The sequence below is a fragment of the Salmo trutta genome, chromosome 2, assembly GCF_901001165.1.
Source record: "Salmo trutta chromosome 2, fSalTru1.1, whole genome shotgun sequence".
In the NCBI taxonomy this organism is placed as follows: Eukaryota; Metazoa; Chordata; class Actinopteri; order Salmoniformes; family Salmonidae; genus Salmo; species Salmo trutta.
The window spans coordinates 69340997-69365939 of NC_042958.1; the positions used below are offsets into that span (position 1 = coordinate 69340997).

The following is a 24943-nucleotide window of genomic DNA, read 5'->3' on the forward strand; positions in this document are numbered from 1 at the left end:
GTCCATGTTGATAAGCGTGTGTTGTGTTAATGCAAAGTCAACTTCTCAGACTAATTATATCCGTTTATACAAATTGCATTTGAATTGCAAAAGATGAGCATGTATTACGAAACGTCAGTAATGGAATGGCAAGGACACACATTGCATTCTTACTTTGCATGACCGCCCCTGCTCTCTTTGGCCTGGAATGATTCAATACATGACCTTCGAGTGATCTCACTTGCCATAAGCCATCCTACTGCTTCCACCAACTCGTTGCTTTTCAGACACTTTAAGGGACAGAGGAAAGAGGTTTGTTTGCAGACCAGGCAGTCAACCATTACTTAAGGATAACAGGTGAGGCCATTGGGTGTGTCACGCACCAACACACACACACACACACCGGGTAGAAGGGCAGATGGTGCCAGGTCTGTGTTTTGAGTGACCTTGCCTTCCCCCTCTCTGGCATCACCCACAACAACAGATAAATCATCCACTCTTCATCCGACTCTACAGGCAGGCAAACAGGTGGTGAGGGAGAGAGAAAGGGATGGCGAGAGAGAGGAAAAAGAGGAGAGTGTATGTGTGTTTGTGCGTGACACCACCCTTGGCATTGACAGAGTGATGGGGAATGGAAAGAGGTGGAGGAGAGAGAGAGTGAGGGAGAGGGAGGAAGAGGTCAACAACAAGGGGTCACAATCTGCTGAATGAAGACCGTGTTATCATACGGTCCCGTGTGGCTCAATTGGTAGAGCATGGTGTTTGCAACGCCAGGGTTGTGGGTTCGATTCCCACGGGGGACCAGTACAGAGAAAAAATGTATGAAATGTATGCATTCACTCCTGTAAGTCGCTCTGGATAAAAGCGCCTGCTAAATGACTAAAATGTAAAAAAATATGATACTGTGACCTTAGCATAGCTGAGGGGGTTCACCATCTGTCATAGAGACAGGCACTATGAAAGGCTATTGTTTGTCTATGCAACGTAATGATGAGTAACCTTGCTTGAGACCTGAAGACTTGTGTCAGAGCTAATGCTTATAGGCTTTGTCTCAATAGGCTGATGTGGTCCTCAGACACAAGACCGGAACTACCGGAGTGAGCTAAAACAGATTTGAAGAAAATATCTCAACGATCTCTTTCAAATCTGTTCACACTGCTTATCATTTAGGTCTCTGAAGTTCAAACAGACAACGGTTTTGGCTTTTAACACTGTTGCAACCGTGTCCATTAGCCCGATGCTTAGGGACTTGGCTAAAAGTACAGACCTCTTTGTCTAATGCTTAGTCTTCTGGACCAGATGATAATCCTCTCACCACCCTCACTACAAAAGTACTGTGTGCAGCAATATAGTATAGTGTGCATGTAACAGAGTACCATGCCACAGATGGTACTAACAGATTGTAGTCCCACTACTATTCTATAGACCACTCTGTATTAGAAAGTTCTACCAAAGGCATTCCTCTTGTCCTGGACCATATAGCCAGTAAGAAATGTCATATTGTTCAGTGGCAGGCAGACAAATGTCAGTGGGAGAAGGCTGTCCACTCTAAGCTCTCCTCCACTGCTTGGTATCAGAGTCCTGGAGAGGGGAGGGCTGGAGGATTGTAGGGGATGGACAGAGAAGATGGCGAGGGAGAGAAAGAAGGTAGTGGGGGAAGGGCAGAGGGGATGGGAGGGAGTAAGAGAGAGGGAAAGATATGAGCATGAAAGAAGGGTAAGAGGGAGAGGGGTAGGGAGGAGATGTAGGGAGAAAGAGAGAAGAGGGATGGGGAGGATGAAGGAGGGATAGGAGGGAGGGAGGGATAGAAAGATGGGTTGGGAGGTAACGAAGAGGGATGGAGAGGGCGAATTGAGGAGAGAGAAGGGATCCAGCTTTTGTCAAATTAATATCAAAAGTTGAATTTTTAGCATTTTAGCTAACCCTAACCCTTTCCTAAACTTGTCCTAATTTTCATAACATGCTACATTCATTTTCCTATCCTGCTGCGTAAATTCTAACCTGCTACGAAAAGTCAAATGTGACGTTATTCTGACAAAAGCTGGAACCCTTCTATCCATAACCAAGTAAGAGGGGGCTTGAGAGGGAGGCAATCTGTAGAAATTACTGATGAGGACCAGAGATTTTCTGAACAGAGAGGTCAGGGCGTCATGGCCTGGTTTATTCAGATAGAAATGGACTGTCTAGATTGGAACAGACATGGCTTTTTGTTGAAGTGTAAATAGCCATATTCATTTATTTTCTATCCCTGAAGACCTCTTCCTAAGGCAACCATGACCGTTTTTATTATACTCTCTAGCATGTCATTGGTAGGCGCAGAGTGATGTGTTACCTCTTCTAGGAATGGAAGTATCAAATCAAAGTTTATTGGTCGCGTACACCAGTGACGGTCAGTTCCGTTTATGATGAGGGAGGATGATATTTTCTTTCATGAGCATGACCTTATTTCTACTACAGCATGTTGGATGACTGTCATTCATATTCCATTCACCCAGTTCAAAGTAACATCGCTAGGTTTAGGCTACGGCATGATACTCTAATTTTCCCTGTGCCCATCATGAGGATGCTACAACCTAGCCTATGAATGAAAGTTTACAATGTAGGTGCACACAGGTCGAGAGAAACATTTGACAGTGACACATGGACAGACAGTGACACATTCAATACCGCCTTGCACACTCTTGACTGCATCTAGCTTATCTAGGGTGTAATTAGTCCAACAGTTGCAAACAAGAGTTTCTATTGGACAAATTCTGGTATTTTTTGTCCCCGTTTCGTTTTCTTCCGTTTAAGAAACGTTTTTCAACAGATTCGGTGGAATGTGTACACCCTTGATCACGCATAAACACAGTTCACTTTCATAGCAGCCACGTTGTATTCATTCTAGCCTCTATGCACTCTCCTCCTCTCACCTTTTCCCTTCATTTGTGGACTTCAATGAACAACACATCAGCTATATGTGACCAGGCGAAAAAACCTTTCCAAGCCAAACCATGTCATAACCGCTACACACAGCCTACATCATTGTCCCCATATTAGCTAAAGTAACGTCCTAGTCAACATAGCTAATAGAACTAATGCGTTAGTAAACCCACTACAATCATGCAGTTACACTGGCGGGCCCCAGTGGCAATAAATTAATAAAACCTAAAGCTTACCTTAACTTGACTTGGAAGAGTTCCAGTGTTATGTTGGATAGTCATAGCCAGCCGCAAGTTAAAAGAGAACAAATCTCCAGGGAAGGATGGCATTATTAGTGAATTCTATAAATATTTTCAGGAGGATATTATTGAATTTATATTTAATGTTTTAAAGGAGGCAATTGATTTAGGGATCCTGCCTGTTTCTATGACACAGGGCCTCCTTTCTGTAATACCCAAACCAAACAAAGATTCTATGATGTTAGAAAATTGGAGACCATTAATGAACAATGATGGAAAGCTACTTCCATTCATCTTTGCAGAAAGACTTAAAAAAGGTCTTGTCCAAATCATTGATGATACCCAGTCTGGTTTTATGAAGGGCAGACATATATGTAATAATATTCCACTAGTCTTCCACTTGATAGACTACAATGAGCACATTATGGAAGATAGCTTTATTTTATTTGTAGACTTTTACAAGGCATTTGATACAGTTGAGACTTCAATTTTTTGGGGGGGGTCAATATTTTCAAAGTGTAATTAAGACACTTTACAATAATAGTAACAGCTCTGTTAAATTATCCCATGGTACTCCACAGAGATTTGACATTAGACAAGGATGCCCAATTTCTCCTTTCTTATTTTTATTGGTCACACAAGTTATGGCACTTCATATAAATAAGGATAGTTGTAGGGGTATTCAGATACAAGACAAAGAGATAAAAGGTTCACAATTGGCTGACGAGACCAACATTTTTTTTGAAAGATCATAAAGAAGTCAGAAAAGCTATTGAGTGTATTAATGCCTTCTCACATGTATTAGGTTTATCTCTGAATATTAGGAAATTTGAATTATTTGCGTTGAAAAGATGTGACTTAAACTCAGTATGTAATATCCCTGTAAAAGATGTGATCACATATCTTGGTATTAAAGTTATCAAAGATCAGAAAGAAAGGGCCAACTTAAATTTCTCTCCTATTGTAGAGAAAATTGGAAAGAGATTTAACTCCTGGTTATTAAGAGATCTTTTTTTATCTGGACGTGTACTTTTATCAAAATCTGAAGGTCTGTCCAGATTAGTTTATACCTCCCTTGCCTTGGATATTCCTCTGGCATGAACTAAAAAGGTTGATAATAAATTATTTAACTTCATATGGAGGAATATACCTCATTATTTAAGAAAAGCGGTAATATGTAGTACTCAAAGTGAGGGAGGGTTGAATGCTCTGGATTTTAAAACCTCTAATATAATATACTACTCAAAAAAATAAAGGGAACACTTAAACAACACATCCTAGACCTGAATGAAAGAAATAATCTTATGAAATACTTTTTTCTTTACATAGTTGAATGTGCTGACAACAAAATCACACAGAAATAATCAATGGAAATCCAATTTATCAACCCATGGAGGTCTGGATTTGGAGTCACACTCAAAATTAAAGTGGAAAACCACACTACAGGCTCATCCAACTTTGATGTAATGTCCTTAAAACAAGTCAAAATGAGGCTCAGTAGTGTGTATGGCCTCCACGTGCCTGTATGACCTCCCTACAATGCCTGGGCATGCTCCTGATGAGGTGGCGGATGGTCTCCTGAGGGATCTCCTCCCAGACCTGGACTAAAGCATCCGCCAACTCCTGGACAGTCTGTGGTGCAACGTGGCGTTGGTGGATGGAGCGAGACATGATGTCCCAGATGTGCTCAATTGGATTCAGGTCTGGGGAATGGGCGGGCCAGTCCATAGCATCAATGCCTTCCTCTTGCAGGAACTGCTGACACACTCCAGCCACATGAGGTCTAGCATTGTCTTGCATTAGGAGGAACCCAGGGCCAACTGCACCAGCATATGGTCTCACAAGGGGTCTAAGGATCTCATCTCGGTACCTAATGGCAGTCAGGCTACCTCTGGCGAGCACATGGAGGGCTGTGCAGCCCCCCAATTAAATGCCACCCCACACCATGACTGACCCACTGCCAAACCGGTCATGTTGGAGGATGTTGCAGGCAGCAGAACATTCTCCACGGCGTCTCCAGACTCTGTCATGTCTGTCACGTGCTCAGGGTGAACCTGCTTTCATCTGTGAAGAGCACAGGGCACCAGTGGCGAATTTGCCAATCTTGGTGTTCTCTGGCAAATGCCAAACGTCCTGCACGGTGTTGGGCTGTAAGCACAACCCCCACCTGTGGACGTCGGGCCCTCATACCACCCTCATGGAGTCTGTTTCTGACCGTTTGAGCAGACACATGCACATTTGTGGCCTGCTGGAGGTCATTTTGCAGGGCTCTGGCAGTGCTCCTCCTTGCACAAAGGCGGAGGTAGCGGTCCTGCTGCTGGGTTGTTGCCCTCCTACGACCTCCTCCACGTCTCCTGATGTACTGGCCTGTCTCCTGGTAGCACTTCCATGCTCTAGACACTACGCTGACAGACACAGCAAACCTTCTTGCCACAGCTCGCATTGATGTGCCATCCTGGATGAGCTGCACTACCTGAGCCACTTGTGTGGGTTGTAGACTCCGTCTCATGCTACCACTAGAGTGAAAGCACCGTCAGCATTCAAAAGTGACCAAAACATCAGCCAGGAAGCATAGGAACTGAGAAGTGGTCTGTGGTCCCCACCTACAGAACCACTCCTTTATTGGGGGTGTCTTGCTAAATGCCTATAATTTCCACCTGTTGTCTATTCCATTTGCACAACAGCATGTGAAATTTATTGTCAATCAGTGTTGCTTCCTAAGTGGACAGTTTGATTTCACAGAAGTGTGATTGACTTGGAGTTACATTGTGTTGTTTAAGTGTTCCCTTTATTTTTTTGAGCAGTGTATTGAAGATAAACTGGATACAGAATTATTTTAGAAATAAGGATTGCATTTGGAATATCATCCCTAATTTAATATTCCAACAGAATGGTGGTTTAGAATTCTTACTAAAATGCAACTTTGATATGGGTAAAATCCCTATTAAGCTTGCAAACTTCCATAAACAAGTACTTCTAACTCGGAACCTCATGTACAAACACAATTTTTCCCCACATATGTGTACAATCTGGAGAAAAAAAGACATAAAATACAAAAACAAGTCTTTATGTTTCCAGAACTGGTTAGACAACAACATTATTTGGGTTAAACAATTATTGAATAATGATGGACAACTATATGCTAATCCAGCATTTATGAGAACACACAATGTTACATTCACTGCTGAGGAGTATCCAATTGTTGTTAGAGATGTCCCTAAAGGTGCTATTCTTCTTTTAGGAGAATATAACACTACTCCAAGTGCAACTATTGAGGAATTTGTAGCCTCAATACAATTAGAAGGAATTTACAACTATAAATGTAATAACATGTATATAAGGAAACTATGTCAATATGTTACTATTCCCTCTGCTAAAATGTACTGTAATGCAGCCCGAGGACAAGTGAACTGGAACAAAGTCTCGTTGTTGTCTGGTAAATATTGTATATCTAATAAGGTGAAAGAAGTATCATACAAACTCATTCATAGAATCTACCCTGTAAAGACCTTTATTATACACAGATTTAAAATAGCTATTGATAACAAATGTGTATTTTGTGGTTGTGACCCAGAAACTCTTGACCATTTATTTTGGGACTGCTCATATGTCAGAAGATTTTGGAGTGAGTTAGAAGATTTTATTTTAAAAGAAACGACTATTAATTACTATTAAGAAACGACTCTGGTGTTATGTTTTATTTTGATCCGAATGATATGGACCCTGATTTAACTTTCATTGTTAATTTGCTTATCTTTCATGGAAGATTCTTTATCCATAAAATGAAGTGGGCAGAGAACAAGCCCCTCTTCACATTATTTAAGATAAAATGTAAATATTTTTAAGAAATGATCAGTAAATGTATAAACAAAGAAGTAATACGCACCATAAAAAAGTATTTAACAAATTGAAAATGTATCTTTATATGTAATAACCCTGTCTGTTAGGTTTATGTACTCTTGTTTGTATATTTCTGTTTTTTGTATTTGTTGTGTTCATAATAAAAATAAAACATTATTATTATTTTTTTTAAAGACAGTCATAGCCAGCTAACTAACATAGCATCCCTTTGTTTGAGCCGGGTGTTTGAGTAACCTAACAAGCCAGCTGCATTTCCTAGCTAAGTAAGTGAAACTGAAAGTGGAAAAACAATTATTCTCTCTCACTCTCTTGCTTCTCCAGGGTTTTAGAAAATTTTGCAAATGTATTAAAAACAAAAAAACATATCTTAATTACATAAGTAATCAGACCCTTTGTTGTGAGACTTGAAATTGAGCTCAGATGCATCAGATGTTTCCATCGGCCATCCACAGTTGACAGTGCATGTCAGAGCAAAAAAACAAGCCATGAGGTCGAAGGAATTGTCCGTAGAGTTCCGAGACAGGATTGTGTCTTGGCACAGATCTGGGGAAGGTACCCAAAATTGTTTGCAGCATTGAAGGTCCCCAAGAACACAGTGGCCTCCATCATTCTTAAATGGAAGAAGTTTAGATCCACCAAGGCTCTTCTTAGAGCTGGCCGCCTAGCCAAACTGAGCAATCGGGGATGAAGGGCTTTGGTCAGGGAGGTGAACAAGAACCCGATGGTCACTTTGACAGAGCTCCGGAGTTCCTCTGTGGAGATGGGAGAACCTTCCAGAAGGACAACCATCTCTGCAGCACTCCACCAATCAGGCCTTTATGGTAGAGTGCCAAGAAGGAAGCCACTCCTCAGTAAAAGGCACATGACAGCCCGCTTGGAGTTTGCCAAAAGGCACGTAAAGGAAAAACAAGATTGTCTGGTCTGATGAAACCAAGATTGAACACTTTGGCATTAATGCCAAGCATCCCATCTGGAGGAAACCTGGCACCGTCCCTAAGGTGAAGCATGGTGGTGGCAGCATCATTCTGTGGGACGTTTTTCAGCGGCAGGGACTAGGAGACTAGTCAGGATCGAGGGGAAGATGAATGGAGCAAAGTACAGAGAGATCCTTGATGAAAACCTGCTCAAGAGCGCTCAGGACCTCAGACTGGGTCAAAGATACACCTGTCAAAAGGACAACGACCATAAGCACACATGCAAAACAAAGCAGGAGTGGTTTCGGGACAAGTCTCTGAATGCCCTTGAGTGGCCCAGCCAGAGCCCAGACTTGAGCCCGATCGAACATCTCTGGAAAGACCTGAAAATAGTTGTGCAGCGATGCTACCAATCCAACCTGACAGAGCTTGAGAGGATCTGCAGAGAAGAATTGGAGAAACACCCCAAATACAGGTGTGCCAAGCTTTTATCATGATACCCAAGAAGACTCAATACTGAGTAAAGGGTCGGAATACTTATGCAAATGTGATATTTCCGTTTATTTATTTTTATAAATATGCAAATATTTCTGAAAAAATGGGTTTTGCTTTGTCATTATGGTGGATTGTGTGCAGATTGTTTTCTCCCTCATCAATGTAATCAGTTTTAGAATAAGGCTGTAACGTATCAAAATGTGGAAAAAGTAAAGGTGTCTGAATACTTTCTGAATGTACTGTATACCCGTGTATATACAGTGTACACTGAAAAAATATATAAACGCAACACGTAAAGTGTTGGTCCCAAGTTTCATGAGCTGAAATAGAAAATCCCCCAAAAATTTCATACGAACAGAAACCTTATTTCTCTCAATGTATTTATGTCCCTGTTAGTGAGCGTTTATCCTTCGCCAAGATAATCCACCTGACAGGTGTGGCATATCAAGAAGCTGATTAAACAGCATAATCATTACACAGGTGCACATTGTGCTGGGGACAATAAAAGGCCACTTTAAAATGTGCAGTTTTGTCACATAACACAATGCCACAGATGTCTCAAGTTTTGAGGGAGTGTGCAATTAGCATGCTGACTACAGGAATGTCCACCAGAGCTGTTGCCAGAGAATTGAATGTCAATATTTCTACCATAAGCTGCCTCCAACATCGTTTTAGAGAATTTGGCAGTACATCCAACCGGCCTCGCATACCCAGACTACATGTAACCACGCCAGCACCACATTCCGCTTTGTCACCTGTGGGATTGTCTAAGGGGGGGCTATGCCCTTGTAGGCCTACCCATGGCTGCACCCCTGCCAAGTCATGTGAAATCCGTAGATTAGGATCTAATTTATTTATTTAAATTGACTTGACTTCCTTATATGAACTGCAACTCAGCGCAAAGCAGTCTCTAAGGTGCAGGGTAGATTACGGGGTGGTAGCCGGCTAGTTAAAGTTACTAAGGTTCAGGGCAGGGAACTGGGCGGAGGCCGGCTAGTTAAAGTTACTAAGGTTCAGGGCAGGGAACTGGGCGGAGGCCGGCTAGTTAAAGTTACTAAGGTTCAGGGCAGGGAACTGGGCGGAGGCCGGCTAGTTAAAGTTACTAAGGTTCAGGGCAGGGAACTGGGCGGAGGCCGGCTAGTGGTGGCTGTTTAACAGTATGATGGCCTGAAGTTATAAGCTGCTTATCAAACTCTCGGTCCCGGTTTTGATGCACCTGTACTGCCTCCTCTTCCTAGGTGGGAGAAGGGTGAACAATTAGGTACCATGGTTAGGGTCAATCCAATTTCAATTCAGTCATTTCAGGAATTCCACTCAAATTCAAAATGTTCTCATTGAGAAATGTCAGTTTACCTTCTGAATTTACAGTTTTTCTCAATTGCTAAAACACAATTTCTGAAACCTTGCTCCATTTCCTGAAAACATTAAACACAAAACCTCATCTTCAAGCGCTATTTACATAACCTCTGACTCCTCTCGCAAAATGAAACATTCGCCTCAAAACAGTTTTACCTGTGTTCAAAATCAAACACTGCTCTCAAATCATAAACAAAGTGATCAAAATGATATACACTCTCAAGCAGTCAGTAAACAATACACCGAAAAATAGAAAACACATTGTTCAAAACATACAATTCTCAGGGAGAAGTACATTTTTAATCTAAAAAAATATTCATATTTTTCCGTCATTGTCTATTGATGAACGAAAACATGTTCTACCATAGTAGCTCAAAATTTATCAGTAATTACTACTCTGCTTTGCTCTTTGCAATTTTGTTTTTTGTTCTTCCTCCTCGTACCCCTATTTTTACAGTACTATACCCTGCATCTCACAAACTTGTCCTTTGTCTCTGTGATACTGTAATTCTTGTTCTTTGTTGATATGAACCTGCAACCAGTCAAAATCTATTAAGCAGTCAGTACTATTAATAAATGGAAAGCACAATGTTCAGGGCCATACAATTTGTCCATTGTACAGCATACAGCCTACAATGCACTGTACTACAGTATACAATACTAAAAGGGACAAAAATCAAAGGAGTAAACATGTGATCAATGTGCTTCTTCTTGTCTTTGGGCTGGGTCAGGCCAGAGCACGTCGTCGACATCATAAGCAATATTGTCCCTCCTGAGGCAACGGGGGAAGAAGCCTCTTGTGTGCCGTATCCAGCCCTGACATGATTCCTCACCTATATCACCACAGGCTAAATCCATGGCTTGCAGCAGATTTACTCTGGTGTAGGGTTGTCTATCATACACTTTCCATCTCCAAGAGGAGAAAAACTCCTCAATCGGATTCAGGAAAGGCGAGTATGGAGGGAGGTACAAGTTCATAAACTGCCCATTGATGTTAAACCATTCCCTTACCTAAGCAGCTCGGTGGAAACTGACATTGTCCCACACTATCACATAGGTGGGAATGGGATTCTCATTTAGCTCTTGACCCTGCTGCTCTTGAACCTGCTGCTCAAATAAAATATCTCTTAGATTGGCAATAAATGTTACAAGGTGCTGGGTGTTATATGGCCCGAGTGTAACATGGTGATGTAGAACACCATGGTTGCTGATAGCAGCACAGATTGTGACATTACCACCTCGTTGACCATGGACTTCAACAATGGCCCGCTGTCCAATCATGTTTCGGCCTCTCCTTCTCCTCTTTGTTAGATTGAAGCCTGCTTCATGACAAAGATGAACTCATGGGGTCTGTCCAAGGATTCCAAGTCAAATATTGTCTGTGTAGAAATACAATATACTGTATGTAGGATTTTGTAAGTCGTACAGAGACAGTGCTATACTGTAGAGTACAATTAGGCCTACTGTATGCACTTCTGATTCACGTACATTGTATGTACTGAAGAGTAATGTCATTCACATAGTATGTGTTAGTACTGTAGACAATCTGGATTACAGTAAATGTTTCTGAATGTACACTTACTTGCACATACTGAGCTCGCAGTTCTTTCACCCTTGGTGAGTTGCGCTCAAAAGGTACTCTGTATACTTGTTTAATTTGCATCCTGTTACGATGGAAGACACGGTCAATTGTGGAAATGCTCACACTGTCGATCCCCTGGAAGTGTGTGTTGTCTTGTATCACTCGTTCCTGGATTTCTCTGAGTCGTATTGCATTATCTTGAAGGACCATGGCAACTATAACGACCTCTTGCTCCCGAGTGAATATAGCTGTCCTTCCACCTGCTTGTGGCAGCCTTGCAATTCTACAAAAAGTAGTTGTGCAGTTACAAAACATATTCATGCAGTACAATACATACAGTGATTAACTTTACAAATGTCTATTGAAACAGCTGCATATAGTGTAGTACAGTAAATTTGCAATTACAAAACTACAGTAGTATACTGTACCTGTTCTCTTCTCTGAATGTCCTTACTATGGTGGACACAGAAAATCAGCTCAAATTGGGTTGCACTCTAAGTCCTGCTTCCCTCATTGTCAGTCCATGGACAAGAACATGGTCTATAACTGTTGCTCGAATTTCATCAGATATTTCCACTCTTTGTCTTCCTCTTCCTCTTCGTCCTCCTCTTCCTCTTTCTTGCCCTCCTCCTCCTCCTCTTCGTCGCCCACCTCGCATACGTACTCGTCCTCTCACATTGTTTCTTCTATCCATTCTCAGACTTTCTCCTTCCCACCTTCAACAACCTAAATTAAATATTATTAACAGATAAGAAAGGTCAACCATATATGTAACAGGGAATAGTAACCGTTTTTTGTCTCGTTTACAGCTGCTTTTTTTGGTTCAGCACAGGGTGGTGTCTCTCTCTCACACACACACACACACACACACACACACACACACACACACACACACACACACACAGTTAGTGTCAATCACTGCAGGCTGTATGATGGAGCATGGACTGACGTTTCCATGAAAGAAGGTGGTACGGGTTTCCTGATCTCCCACACTTATTTCTCAGGTTGACCATGTCACGCGTGAGGAAATGGCTACGCTCCAATGTCTATATTAGCATACTACTTTGGATGCGTGCACATTACATTATTTAATTCTAAGTAGTATGCTAGTGTGGATATCGAAACAGAGCTATTGTGCGCCTATACCTGTGAGGGATGAGAAGTGAGTACTACACAGTATTTTAATTGGTATGTCCATTTCAATCATAAGTCCATAACTATGTAGGCTATAGTGTCAACAGGTGCAGCCTTAGGGAAACGCTGTCCTCTCCCTTTTAGAAAACCCACACTACACTTCCCATGACTCCACAGTCAGCCATATTGGTGCACAGGTGTGAAGGTTTTGCCATTCCCGATCAGCTCTGCTGGCCCCATTTCATCAAGAAACTGAACACAGCACATTAAAGGCCCAGTGCAGTCAAACATTTTATTTTATGTATTTCCACACTGAGGGTGAAATAACACTGTGAAATTGTAATGATAATGCCCTTTTAGTGTAAGAGCTGTTTAACAAAGACTACCTGACATTTCAGCCTGCTTTGGTGGGATGGAGTTTTGCCCTTCCATTGTGACATCACCATGCAGTAAATTAGACCAATAAGAGAGTTCCAAACCTCTCTGCCAATAACATCTAATTTTCAGTTTCAGACCACTCCCAGAAAGTCCTAGAAAATTCTTGCTTAAGAAATTGTTACCCAGAAATTATTTTGATATTGAGATTAAGAAAATTAAAAACAACTGCATTGGACCTTTAACTCTTAGTATTAAGATTTTTTTTTAAACTGTTTGTAAAGTCCCTTGTTTGGGGGACCTGCGTGGTCGAGTACCGGTTCCCATCGACATTTTGCTTATAAATCGATATGTGCGTTGAGCAGTAGCCCTGATTCTCATGGACACGAGTATGTATCTTCTGCCTATGTGAAGCAGAATGTGAAATCTGATACGACTTGAAGCTGGGATGTCCCTCCTACCATTTAATTTGCTCTTCCGACTGTCCAATAACAATGAATATTATAATTTTTTTCTTATTTTCAATGACGGCCTAGGAACAGTGGGTTAACTGCCTTGTTCAGGGGCAGAACGACAGGTTTTTACCTTGTCAGCTCAGGGATTCGATCTAGCAAACTTTCGGTTACTGGCCCAATGCTCTAACCCTTAGGCTACCTGCCGACGCTTATGCCTGGAATCCTTACATCGTAACACATCAGGAGAGAGTGGTTTCATCACTGTAGCACTGTGGATCGATTTATAGCCAGTAATCTAAAATAATTCAATGATTTTAAACAAACACGCTGTTTAGTATTTGTTATTTTAGGTATTTTATTAGGTTCCCATTAACTGTTGCGAAAGCAGCAGCTACTCTTCCTGGGGTCCACATAAAACATTACATAATACAGACTTTTTGATCAAGAGAGACCTTTAGAAAGTATGGACATTTTCTCTAACACTAAATATACAAATTATGTGATTTACAGGAAGGTGAAATATTATAGTTAGTCGTTTTATAAATTAATTTTACTATATTAAAAAAAAAAGAAGTAATTTCAAGCCTAATTCATACAGTTTTGTTGAATAGGAAATACATCATTTAAAATATTTCATATTTTCATCATGTTTGTGCTGTGTACTTGAGCTTGGGTCCTCATAAATGACTTTTTTTTAACCTTTCTTGGGGTACGCAACATTACTATTGTTAATGGCTCAATAATTACTTTTGGGTTTACGTAGATTACATTTTCGATTACATTTAGTTACATTTAAGAGGTTAAGAGAGACACATTCGAGAGCAGCAGGGCTTGCATTTGAAAGCCCATAAGTTTGTTTAATCAAGTGATCTAAGTTCTGTTTTGCATGAAGACTATTTTGAGATGAATACCTTTGATTTTGTATGTAAAATCTAATTTAATTAAATAAAGAAGAGCTATCAGTTTGTTTTGTTGTTGTTTTTTTTCCTGTAGGTTTGACAGCCGGGGTATAAATCTGGATAATAAGAAAGAGGAGGCTAAGAAAGAAGCTCCAGCAACTCTATCTTCCTTTTCTGTCCATCCTGAGTCTACACTAGCTGGCCCTTCCAGCTTCTAAATGATTGAAGCCATGCCTCACCTCTCTGGAAGCACAGGTAAGGACAGACACATGGCTAAGACTCATGTATAATGTTCATGTTACTACATTATTTAAACGTTTTATTTAACTTGGCAAGTCAGATAAGAACAAATTCTTACTTACGATGACGGCCTACCCCAGCCAAACCCGGACGACGCTGGGCTAATTGCGTGCTGCCCAATCCTGGCTGGATGGGATTCAGCCTGGATTTAAACCAGTGACTGTAGTGTCACCTCTTGCACTGAGATGTAGTGCCTTAGACCGCTGCGCCACTCGGAAGCCCCCTGCCACTTGGGAGCTAAGAGTGCACTTAGTACCAGCTTTTTGGGGCCAGCCAATCACAGAGTTATGTTGTCCCCTATTTGAATATTAATTGTGGGTAGCACTGGGCTAACAGCATGCAATATGAAAAGGCCTATAAGGTAGTACAGCCTCTGCCAAGAGGTTTTAACCTTGATGGCATAGGAGGTAGTGTGCTTGCCCTGCGGTGGTGTAAAGTATATATATATATATATTGCCGCCTGGTTTGCTTAATTTAAGGAATTTGAAATGATTTATACTTTTACTTTTGATACTTAAGTATATTTTAAACCAAATACTTTTCGATTTTTACTCAAGTAGAATTTTACTGGGTGACTTTTGCTTTTACTTGAGTCATTTTCTGTTAAAGGTAACTTTACTTTTACTCAAGTATGACAATTGGGTACTTTTTCCACCACTGTTGCCCTGTAATGGGATCATGCTTTTCTCACTGTAGGGTTGCATGAGACTCTGGCCCTTCTCACCTCTCAGCTCCACCCTGATGCCAAACACAAAGAAGACCTGGTGTTCCTCAAGGATGTCTTCAGCGAGAAGAGCCTGGCGTATCTGATGAAGGTACAACCCTATAGATTTGTCCCCCTTATGGAACCCACTGGGTTCAAAGTCGTGTTAATGCTGTATAGCCTAGGCTCTGGGAGCTAACTTAAGTCTTCAGGTCTTATAGGCAAGGCAGGCTGAATTTGATCTTCACACTATATGTGTTGCAGAGAAGGCTGGTGGGAGGAGGTATAGGAGGACGGGCTCATTGTAATGTCTGGAATTGAATTAACGGAACAGAGTCAAACGTGGTTTCCATATGCTTGATGTGTTTGATACCATTTCAGCCATTACTATGAGTCTGTCCTCCTATAGCTCCTCCCACCAGCCTCTGATGTGTTGTACCACAGATCCATGAGAAGTTGCGGCAGTATGAGCGGCAGAGCCCTACTCCAGTTCTCCACAGCGCCTCCTGTCTGGCAGAGGATGTAAGTACATCCACAACCCACTGAGTTGAAAACACAGGACAGGTGAAGAAGATATGGTGGATGCCTCCTGGAACTTTTCTGTCCCCTACCCAGTTAATAAATGTCAGTGAAGATGGAGGAAGAGAGATTCAGATGTGTTGAGTCGCCAGCAATATGTCTTAGGCCTACTTATGATGACATCCTAATGCTGTGGTTGACAGTTGGCTGAGGAGATTCAGAATGGACCGATGGAAGGTGATGAGAGGGAACTGCTTCTGCTTCTGAGTGCTCCTCATCTCAAGGTACACATGTCTCACACACACACACACACACACACACACACACACACACGCACACACACACACACACACACACACACACACACACACACGTCTCTCTCTCGCTCTCTCCCTCTATCTCTCTCTCTCTCTCTCTCTCTCTCTCTCTCGTTTTTTTACCTCTTCAACATCATCAAAAGCAAGCACTAAGCCTTTTCACAGCCCAGACACAGGCTGAGTCCCAAATGGCACCCTATTCCTTACATATTGTGAAAAGGTAGTGCACTACATAAGGAATAGGGTGCCATTTCAGACGCAGCCACAGACAGTTCTCTTCAGTCACATTAATCAAGGTCATTATGCTCAATTTGATTGGCTTTTTATGTCCAACAGCTAGGGAAGAAATCACAGCTCATGACATTAGTATAGTAATATCTTCATTACACCAGCTCGTTTGCACAATAGCTTGGGGGGATTTGTCGCTCTCTTTCAATCTCTTCTCAAGGTTCTTCAGTCTAAATGTCTTTGTGCCTCTCTTTCCTCCTTTCTCTCTTTCCGTGCCTTGCTCATTGAATTGATGGATTGTCTGTCCCACTCAGTTTTAGTGGGAACAAAATATTTATTATCATCGTCATTGTTTAGGATGTGTCCAATCTCACTATGGTCTGTCCCTCTCTGACCTATAGGCTATCCTGGCAGCCCATGACACGGTGGCCCAGAAGAACTTTGACCCCGTGCTGCCCCCGCTGCCAGACGACGTGGACGACGAGCTGGAGGAAGAGTCTGTGAAGATCGTTCGGTTGGTGAAGAACAAGGAGCCCCTGGTGAGTCTTGATATGATGTGATATGATACAATATACAGTACAATTTACGTTAGCTTATAATATGCGATACAATACTTTATTGTGGGTGCATGAGATTCTGGCCCTCATTTCATGGAAATTAATTTTGAGAGGCCAGTGGTACATTTCAAATATAATTCGCACAACCATACTCAACCATTTAGAATTTGAAAGGCTATAAGAAGGTAGGTGTCATGCTTTGCGATTGTCTTCTGTGAGCTAGTTAAGTGTCTGTGACCTAGTTAAGTGTCTGGGAGCTATAATTAAGCGTATCACCTGGTGAAATTTTCCAGGGGGCCACCATCCGCAGAGATGAGGTGACGGGGGCTGTAATAGTGGCCAGGATCATGAGAGGAGGGGCTGCGGACCGCAGTGGTAAGAGAGCAGCATGTGTAAGCACGTGTACACACACACAGTACAAACCCTCACTCCCCACAACAATTCCCTTCCCTTCATATGGTACTGTACCAACCATATCTTAGATCCTTCCCCATACCGACACCACCAAAGTACCCTACCTCCTCCATTTTTCATCCACATTCATACCCACCCTCATAAACTACCAACCTGGACTCAGGGGTAGACGTAACATAGTAAATATAAATCCGAGACACTCCAATTAGTATGATTCGTATTAGTATTTTGTATGGTATTTATTAATGTGTGGATGTCCATCCTGTGATGAGTTACGAATTACAATTCGTACAATATGTTACAAATTGCAATTCGTACAATTTGTAACGAATTTGCAAAAAGTATGATATGTTACTAATTCCATTTTGTTGTGGCTAACATTAGCTCGGTGGCTAATGCTAACGTTAGCTAGGTGGCTAACGTTAGCTAGGGTTAGGGTTAGGAGTTAGGTTAAAGTGTTAGGAGTTAGGTTAAATGGTTAGCTAACATGCTAAGTAGTTGCAAAGTAGCTTAAAAAGTAGCAAGTAGTTCCAAAGTTGCTAAAATGCTTAAGTTGTCTGTGTGGAGATTCAAACACGGAACCTTTGGGTTGCTAGACGTTCGCGTTATACGCCCACCCATCCTGACCAACCAGCCTTAAGTAACCTTATGTAAACATACTGATGGGTTCTGACTTCTAAACTTGAAATACTGTTCATCATCAGGTATCCTACGGAAATGAGAAGGGCCACAGTCTGGTTTCGACACCAAAAGTTCATGATTATCTGTAGGAGGAATGTGTATGGTGGAGTCAATTAAGATTGGATATGAGCCATGGGCTTGGAATGTACCGAGTAAAGGAAAGGCAATCAAATGGTTGCGGTTACTGATAAGGGTGGAGAGCTGTGGATTAGTGAGGAGTGGGGGCCGAGGTCAGGTCAGATTACGGGAGTTTATTACCCCCATCACTTAACTTCCTGCCTAGCAATAAATATGTCATGTTGAGAGGGAAGGAGGAGATTTTATCCAAATTAGGGTTTATATACTTGTGCTGGTGGGAACATGTCTTGGTCTGTTCAGCTGTCTGACCCTTTGAGTGTATAAACTTGGTTTGAGCTTTAATAATCGTCCGTGAGTTTTTACCCGGTTCATTTAGAACCTAACAATAACAAACGTATCATAGCATACTGATTTGAGTATGCCGGATTGAAATGTACAATGTTACGTCTATTCTACGAGACCTGGCTGAAACTACTGTTCCACTTTACTCAACTCAACCCTGTCTGTTGGTCAGCATCCCAACCTATTGCAACATAATGAAGGTTATCCGTGGTCATAAAGTCCTCACCTCAAAAGTCAAACTTCTTGGTTTAAATCAACTGGATGACTCAAGGCACCAAATCCGTCTCTCTCAACCACGCCATTCTGAAGACGGAGAGAGAAGAACTTCAGATTTATACCCACATTTGAAGTTGAACAAATATTGAAATGCTGATAGGAGAAGGGATTATATGTCATGGCCTCACAGAAATAAAACTAGTCACTACTGTATATAGACTAGACATCAAATCCTTCAGATTAGGCGTGTGCCACAAGATTGCATTTTGCAGATTATTACTGAGAGGGGTTGCAGTCAAAGCTGGTTACTGCCATTGCCATGGAAATGCACATGTTGGTATTTGACTGACTGGTACTGCTTGTGTTGTTTCATGGCTGTCTGTTTGTCTGTCTGCTTGCCTCAAGGTCTGGTGCATGTGGGAGATGAACTTCGAGAGGTCAACGGAAACCTGATCGTTCACAAAAGACCAGATGAGATCAGTCAGATTCTGGTAGGTGTAATGCTCTGCTCTATTGCTCTCTAATCTTGCTACTATACAGGCTATCATTGTTTTCATTGAAGACAATGAACTGCAGTAATTGATTATCAAGGTAATTTTAGGCTCATGCTTTATCCTTTTGACTTTTATTTAACCAGTCCCAGTCACAAGGCTCCATCACTTTGAAGATCATCCCTGCCGTTGCAGAGGAAGACAGGCTGAAGGAGAGCAAGGTGAGGAGGAACACCAAAACATTACATTCTTATTGCCCCAGTTCAGATGGTGTGAAAACATTTTCTCCCTGCTGAACACAACCCTGATTTGTTATGAGAGTATCCAGCCATAGAATTACAATGCATGCTTCTATGTACTATGAACATTCTGAGGAATGTTCATAGTCCATTGACAGTCAAAACGTTATGAAGGCCATTGATGGCCAGAATGTTATGCTTTTATTTATGTATTGGCAGCTATAAAAATAAATAAAGATATATAAACTCCCAGGAATTTATTGTGTAAAACACCAACTTGAAGGCACAGTGATGCCGAAACGTTGGTGCTTTACCCAATAAATTACTGGGAGTTTATATAGTCAGCACCTCTAAAAAAATATCAATTTTCTCTGGGTGTGTGCCAGCTCATGCTATTTATTTATTGGCACACAAGAAAATACAAAACAATATGATGAGAGTTTAAAAGGCAAACGAAAAGAGGGGGAAAAAAACCGTAGAGGCTTGTAAGGCATCTCCTCCTTAAATTTAAGTTCAAATAAGACATTTTAATTGTGGTTAGAGACACACCTATTCTTCTCTTTAGAATGTCTACGCACCCCTGTCATGATTTGAACCCTGCTCTTCCTGTACTAGGTCTACCTGAGGGCCCTGTTTGACTACACCCCCTTTGAGGACAAGGCCACGCCCTGCCAGGAGGCAGGACTTCCTTTCAAGCGGGGGGACATCCTGCAGGTGGTGAGCCAGGACGATGCCACCTGGTGGCAGGCCAAGAGAGTGGGCGACAGCAACCTGAGGGCCGCACTAATCCCCTCTACACAGTTTCAGGAGAGGTAGGCAAGACTGAATTTTTTGGAATGGTTTAAACTTTAAAGAGTACAAAATAATGGACAACTTACTTAATTAAGGGCCCTGCTGTATATGATGTCATATTGCTGAATTTCCCTTTAATTTGAGGAATAGATTTGTATGAGTATTCTGCATTTTCCAAACACTGTTGGGATATAATTGCAAATGATATTGGGAAGAGCCAGTAGTGTTAGTCTTGGGCGATTAGAATTTTGTTATTGTTGATTTTCTGTAAGCTGGAAGTCACCTCGCTGTGTATGACGATGTCAAATTGCTGAGTCTACTTTAACTTTGAGGGATTTTTATCCCATCTACACCTCTCGCAGGCGTCTTAAATACAGAATAAAGATGGGTACTTACCAGGCGCCTGTGTCACCGAAAACACCCACATGTAAGTTCTCTCAATACACTGATTCCCAATGATCACTTATATTTTACACCATTAGTAAAAAATAAAAAATGTTTTGTCTGCATTGTATTATTTGCATTCTAGAAATTGTTATACTTTATGTAGAGAAAGAGAAAGAAAGATAAAGGACATCAAAAGACAGGAGGGATTTTAGAATGATCCTCCAATGGTTAATCCTTTTATCCAATTCGGAAGCAAATATGACAACAAATCTGTAGGTGGGCAAACAAAGAGTAACATAACTGTCCTTTCTTATATCTTTATCTGTCTGAGTTTTGACTGGGAGGTCTTACATTTTGATATACTCTAATGTTATCTGTACCTTGACAAAAAGGCATGACTTATCATGTGGGCACTGCCTGTTTGAGTTGTGTTGATTTCCCCCCCTTACTGCTCACCTCAGATGATCCGGCTGAAAGAGGTAGGTGGAGAGAGCACACACACACATACAGACACTTGTCGAATGTTATTTTCTTTGCCTACGTACCCTACCTTCCTTGACCCAATACTTGTAACACACCTGCCTGCTTTGCTTTACCACCCTAACTCCCCTCCTGGACTCTTCAGAAACCTCCACAGTTCACACAGCCCTTCCCTCCTTACCCTCCCCCTCTCACCCGGTCTTCTCTCCCTGCTTGCCTCCCTACAGCAGACTGTGACAGTGAGGGCTCTCAGAGCGGACAAGACATAGGTGAGGGCATCACGGACTAAGCTCCACTCGCCAACACGCTTCATTTTAGCCCCGACGCTAAAGCTAAGCTTTACCTAACCTCGCGGCTAAGCTAATCCATTCACTGAAAGGTCGACGTGGGCTTTTGAAACAAATTTTGTTCAAATTAATGCATTATGACACCATTATTTACCCTCATGAGGTCTTTACTATATAGCTCTAGTCCCTTTTTGAGAGTTTAAGTGAAGGTTTACACGATCTCCATCACACCACATCTCCTTTACCTTGACCTTTCCCTTCCTTGTGACTATGGCCATGTTCCAGACCGCCTGCAAAGCAGTCACACTGCACACATTAACCAATGATTGAATACTACATCATATCCATTGCAGTCGTGCATCAGATTCCATTATCATATTGAAGTGGTTACCTGCAATGTGGGTAGGCCTCGAACGTGGCCTATATGACAAATCTGCTGCACTCCCCGGTCCTCAAACCCACATCCACCTTTCTAGCTAGTATCTCTACTGCTTTGCTAACTGCTAATACAGGATGCACCTTTCATACTATGTTAGAAGTGTCTTACTATGGCTTAATGCTGCTGAACACTTTTGCCACCTCCTTTTTGGTTTCTTGAACAGAGTTGGGTCAATTCCGTTTCAATTGTGGTTGGTTGAAATGAAGTTGTGCTCCTATGGGGAAAAATCCACATCCAATTCAACAAACTGTTAGCAACGTGTTAGTGCTATTAGCATTGTGTGCTTCTTGTCTACTTTCAGTATGCTCTGTGGCCTTTTGTTGAGCGCCATTGCTGTGAACTTTTGTGGTGCTCAGCGTTTGCGCCTCACTGTGCAGAGGAGCAGCTTTCTTTAAACTCTATAGTGTACAGAGAGTGCTTCCTCTATTTTATACTTTAAGCTATAGGTGCTTGTGTTTTTGTCTATTGGTGCTTGCCTTTAAAGAGGCCTTGCGTTGGACTCATGGCTAACTCAACCAAGCTGATCTGCTCTTTTCCTGCACCATATCAGACACAGGGGCTGGTTGAGTAGTGGTCTAATGCTAGTTGTAGTTTTTCCCAATAAGAGTAAAGCGACCCCTGCTTCCTGTGGCCATGCTTTTTCCTGGGATTTTTACTCAGGTACCGTTACAGACTTTTATTCACGTCGTAGTGTTGTGTTACATTGCTTTTTCCTTCCATACATTTTTTTGGGGGGGGAGAGTGAAATTGATCATTTTATCTGGAGCCCTTTGATCAGACAACTAACGTTTTGTGATTGGAAGCCTTTTCTGAAAATAAACTTCTCTCTAAATTATACTGTGAAGTTAGCCTGAGTGCTATTTTGTCTCTGCTTTTGCAAATGATGAATCGTCAATGTTATGTTATTTAATTTAAAAAAAACAGTCAGGTACCCAGCAAAAAGGTTTAAGTGTTCATTTTAGGCACCCAGACTAAAGTGTTAAGTGCTCTTTCTTGCGTTTTGTATCTGTCTGTCACTCATATTTGTCTGTCTTTTCGTGTGACTGTTACCTCAGCTGGTCTACGCAGAAGTTTCTGTCTGAGTAGAAAATATCGACAGGGGTCCCCGGGAGAGCCTCGCACTCCAGACTCGGCCATGCTGGACTTCCTAATCTATGAGGAAGTGACACGCTACCAGCCCCGCCCCAGCGAGAGGCCTCGCCTAGTGGTGCTGATAGGTAAAGGACATGAGGGCTCTGTAGATTATTAGTGTCAAGCTGACTATGGTCTTGGGATATATTGAACTACAGGTATGAGATTTAGGATTTCTGAATTTACCAATCCATAATGTTAGCTAGTTGTGTTAAAAATATACTCTCTATATATACAGTACCAGTCAAAAGTTTGGACACACCTACTCATTCAAGGGTTTTTCTTTATTTTTTTACTATTTTCTACATTGTAGAATAATAGTGAAGACATCAGAACTATGAAGTAACACATATGGAATCATGTAGTAACCAAAAAAGTGTTAAACAAATCAAAATCTATTTTATATTTTATATTCTTCAAAGTAGCCACCCTTTTGCCTTGATGACAGTTTTTTGCACACTCTTGGCATTCTCTCAGCTTCAGCTTCATGAGGAATGCTTTTCCAACAGTCTTGAAGGAGATATCACATATGCTGAGCACTTGTTGGCTGCTTTTCCTTCACTCTGCAGTCCAACTCATCCCAAACCATCTCAATTGGGTTGAGGTCAGGTGATTGTGGAGGCCAGGTCATCTGATGCAGCACTCCATCACTCTCCTTCTTGGTCAAATAGCCCTTACACAGCCAGGAGATGTGTTTTGGGTCACTGTCCTGTTGAAAAACAAATTATAGTCCCACTAAGTGCAAAACAGATGGGATGGCGTATCACTGCAGAATGTTGTGGTAGCCATGCTGGTTAAGTGTGGTTACCTGGTTAACACTTGAATTCTAAAAAAATCATGACAGTGTCACCTCCTTTATGCTTCACGGTGGGAACCACACATGCGGAGATCATCCGTTTACTTACTCTGCGTCTGTAACGATTGTCGTCGGGAGACGAGGAAGCGGACCAAAACGCAGCTGGGAGCGAATACATGTTTATTTAACACACTAGAATTAAACATGTACACAAAATCAAGGAAAAACTGCCAATACGTTACGTGCTCAAATAACGAGACAACAACCCACAAACATCGTGGGGGAAAAGGAACTAAAATGTGATTCCCAATCAGACTTCACAAGCGACAGCTGTCTGATTGGGAAATCACCCCCAGCCCAACATAGAAATAAAACACAAAGAAAGGCTATAACCAAAACATAGAAAATAAAGCATAGAAATGCCACACCCTGACCAAAATAGCAGAGTTCACCTGGTCAGGGCGTGACAGTACCCCCCCTCCAACGGTGCGTACTCCCGGCGCACCAAACTAAAGTCTATTAGGGGGGGGACCCGGGTGGGCGCCTCACCCTCGGTGGAGGCTCTGGCCCCGGGCGTGTTTCTCCCTCTGCCTCCACCCTAGCCCTACCCCTCTGGCCCGGACTGGACCACTGTGGAGCGGCATGCTCAGGCTCCGGAGCGGAGCCGTCGACCGGAACATGATTGGGCACCGGTGGACCAGACACGGGCCGTGCCGGACTGTGGACACGCACCGTGGACTTGGTGCGGGGAACAGGGATGGGCCGGACAGGACTGTGGACACGCACCGTGGGCTTGGTGCGGGGAACAGGGACGGGCCGGACAGGACTGTGGACACGCACCGTGGGCTTGGTGCGGGGAACAGGGACGGGCCGGACAGGACTGTGGACACGCACCACTAACCTGGTGCGGGGAGCAGGGACGGGCCGGACCGGGGACACGCACCACTGACTTGGTGCGGGGAGCAGGGACGGGCCGGACCGGACTGGGGACACGCACCACTGACTTGATGCGGGGAGCAGGGACGGGCCGGACAGGACTGGGGACACGCACCACTAACCTGGTGCGGGGAGCAGGGACGGGCCGGACAGGACTGGGGACACGCACCACTAACCTGGTGCGGGGAGCAGGGACGGGCCGGACAGGACTGGGGACACGCACCACTAACCTGGTGCGGGGAGCAGGGACGGGCCGGACAGGACTGGGGACACGCACCACTAACCTGGTGCGGGGAGCAGGGACGGGCCAGACAGGACTGTGAACACGTACTGGTGACCTGAAGCGTGGAGCCGGTTTAGCCACTCGTCCTGGCTGGATGCCCATCCTAGCACGGCATG

The 24943-nt window shown here is 42.7% G+C and overlaps 1 protein-coding gene across 2 annotated transcripts in view; it reads left to right on the forward strand.

Annotated features, from left to right (window-relative positions):
- Positions 1-24943, forward strand: part of mpp3b (MAGUK p55 scaffold protein 3b) — a 32264-nt gene that overhangs the window by 655 nt on the left and 6666 nt on the right. For both annotated transcript variants that reach the window (XM_029712825.1, XM_029712818.1), the window contains exons 2-14: positions 14306-14466; positions 15208-15326; positions 15659-15736; positions 15937-16017; positions 16680-16817; positions 17129-17210; positions 18972-19057; positions 19204-19278; positions 19912-20108; positions 20451-20515; positions 20937-20954; positions 21183-21224; positions 22737-22898. In XM_029712825.1, the coding sequence (XP_029568685.1) occupies positions 14430-14466; positions 15208-15326; positions 15659-15736; positions 15937-16017; positions 16680-16817; positions 17129-17210; positions 18972-19057; positions 19204-19278; positions 19912-20108; positions 20451-20515; positions 20937-20954; positions 21183-21224; positions 22737-22898 (1180 nt within the window). In that variant the 5' untranslated portion in view covers positions 14306-14429. The remainder of the gene's footprint in view (positions 1-14305; positions 14467-15207; positions 15327-15658; positions 15737-15936; positions 16018-16679; positions 16818-17128; positions 17211-18971; positions 19058-19203; positions 19279-19911; positions 20109-20450; positions 20516-20936; positions 20955-21182; positions 21225-22736; positions 22899-24943) is intronic.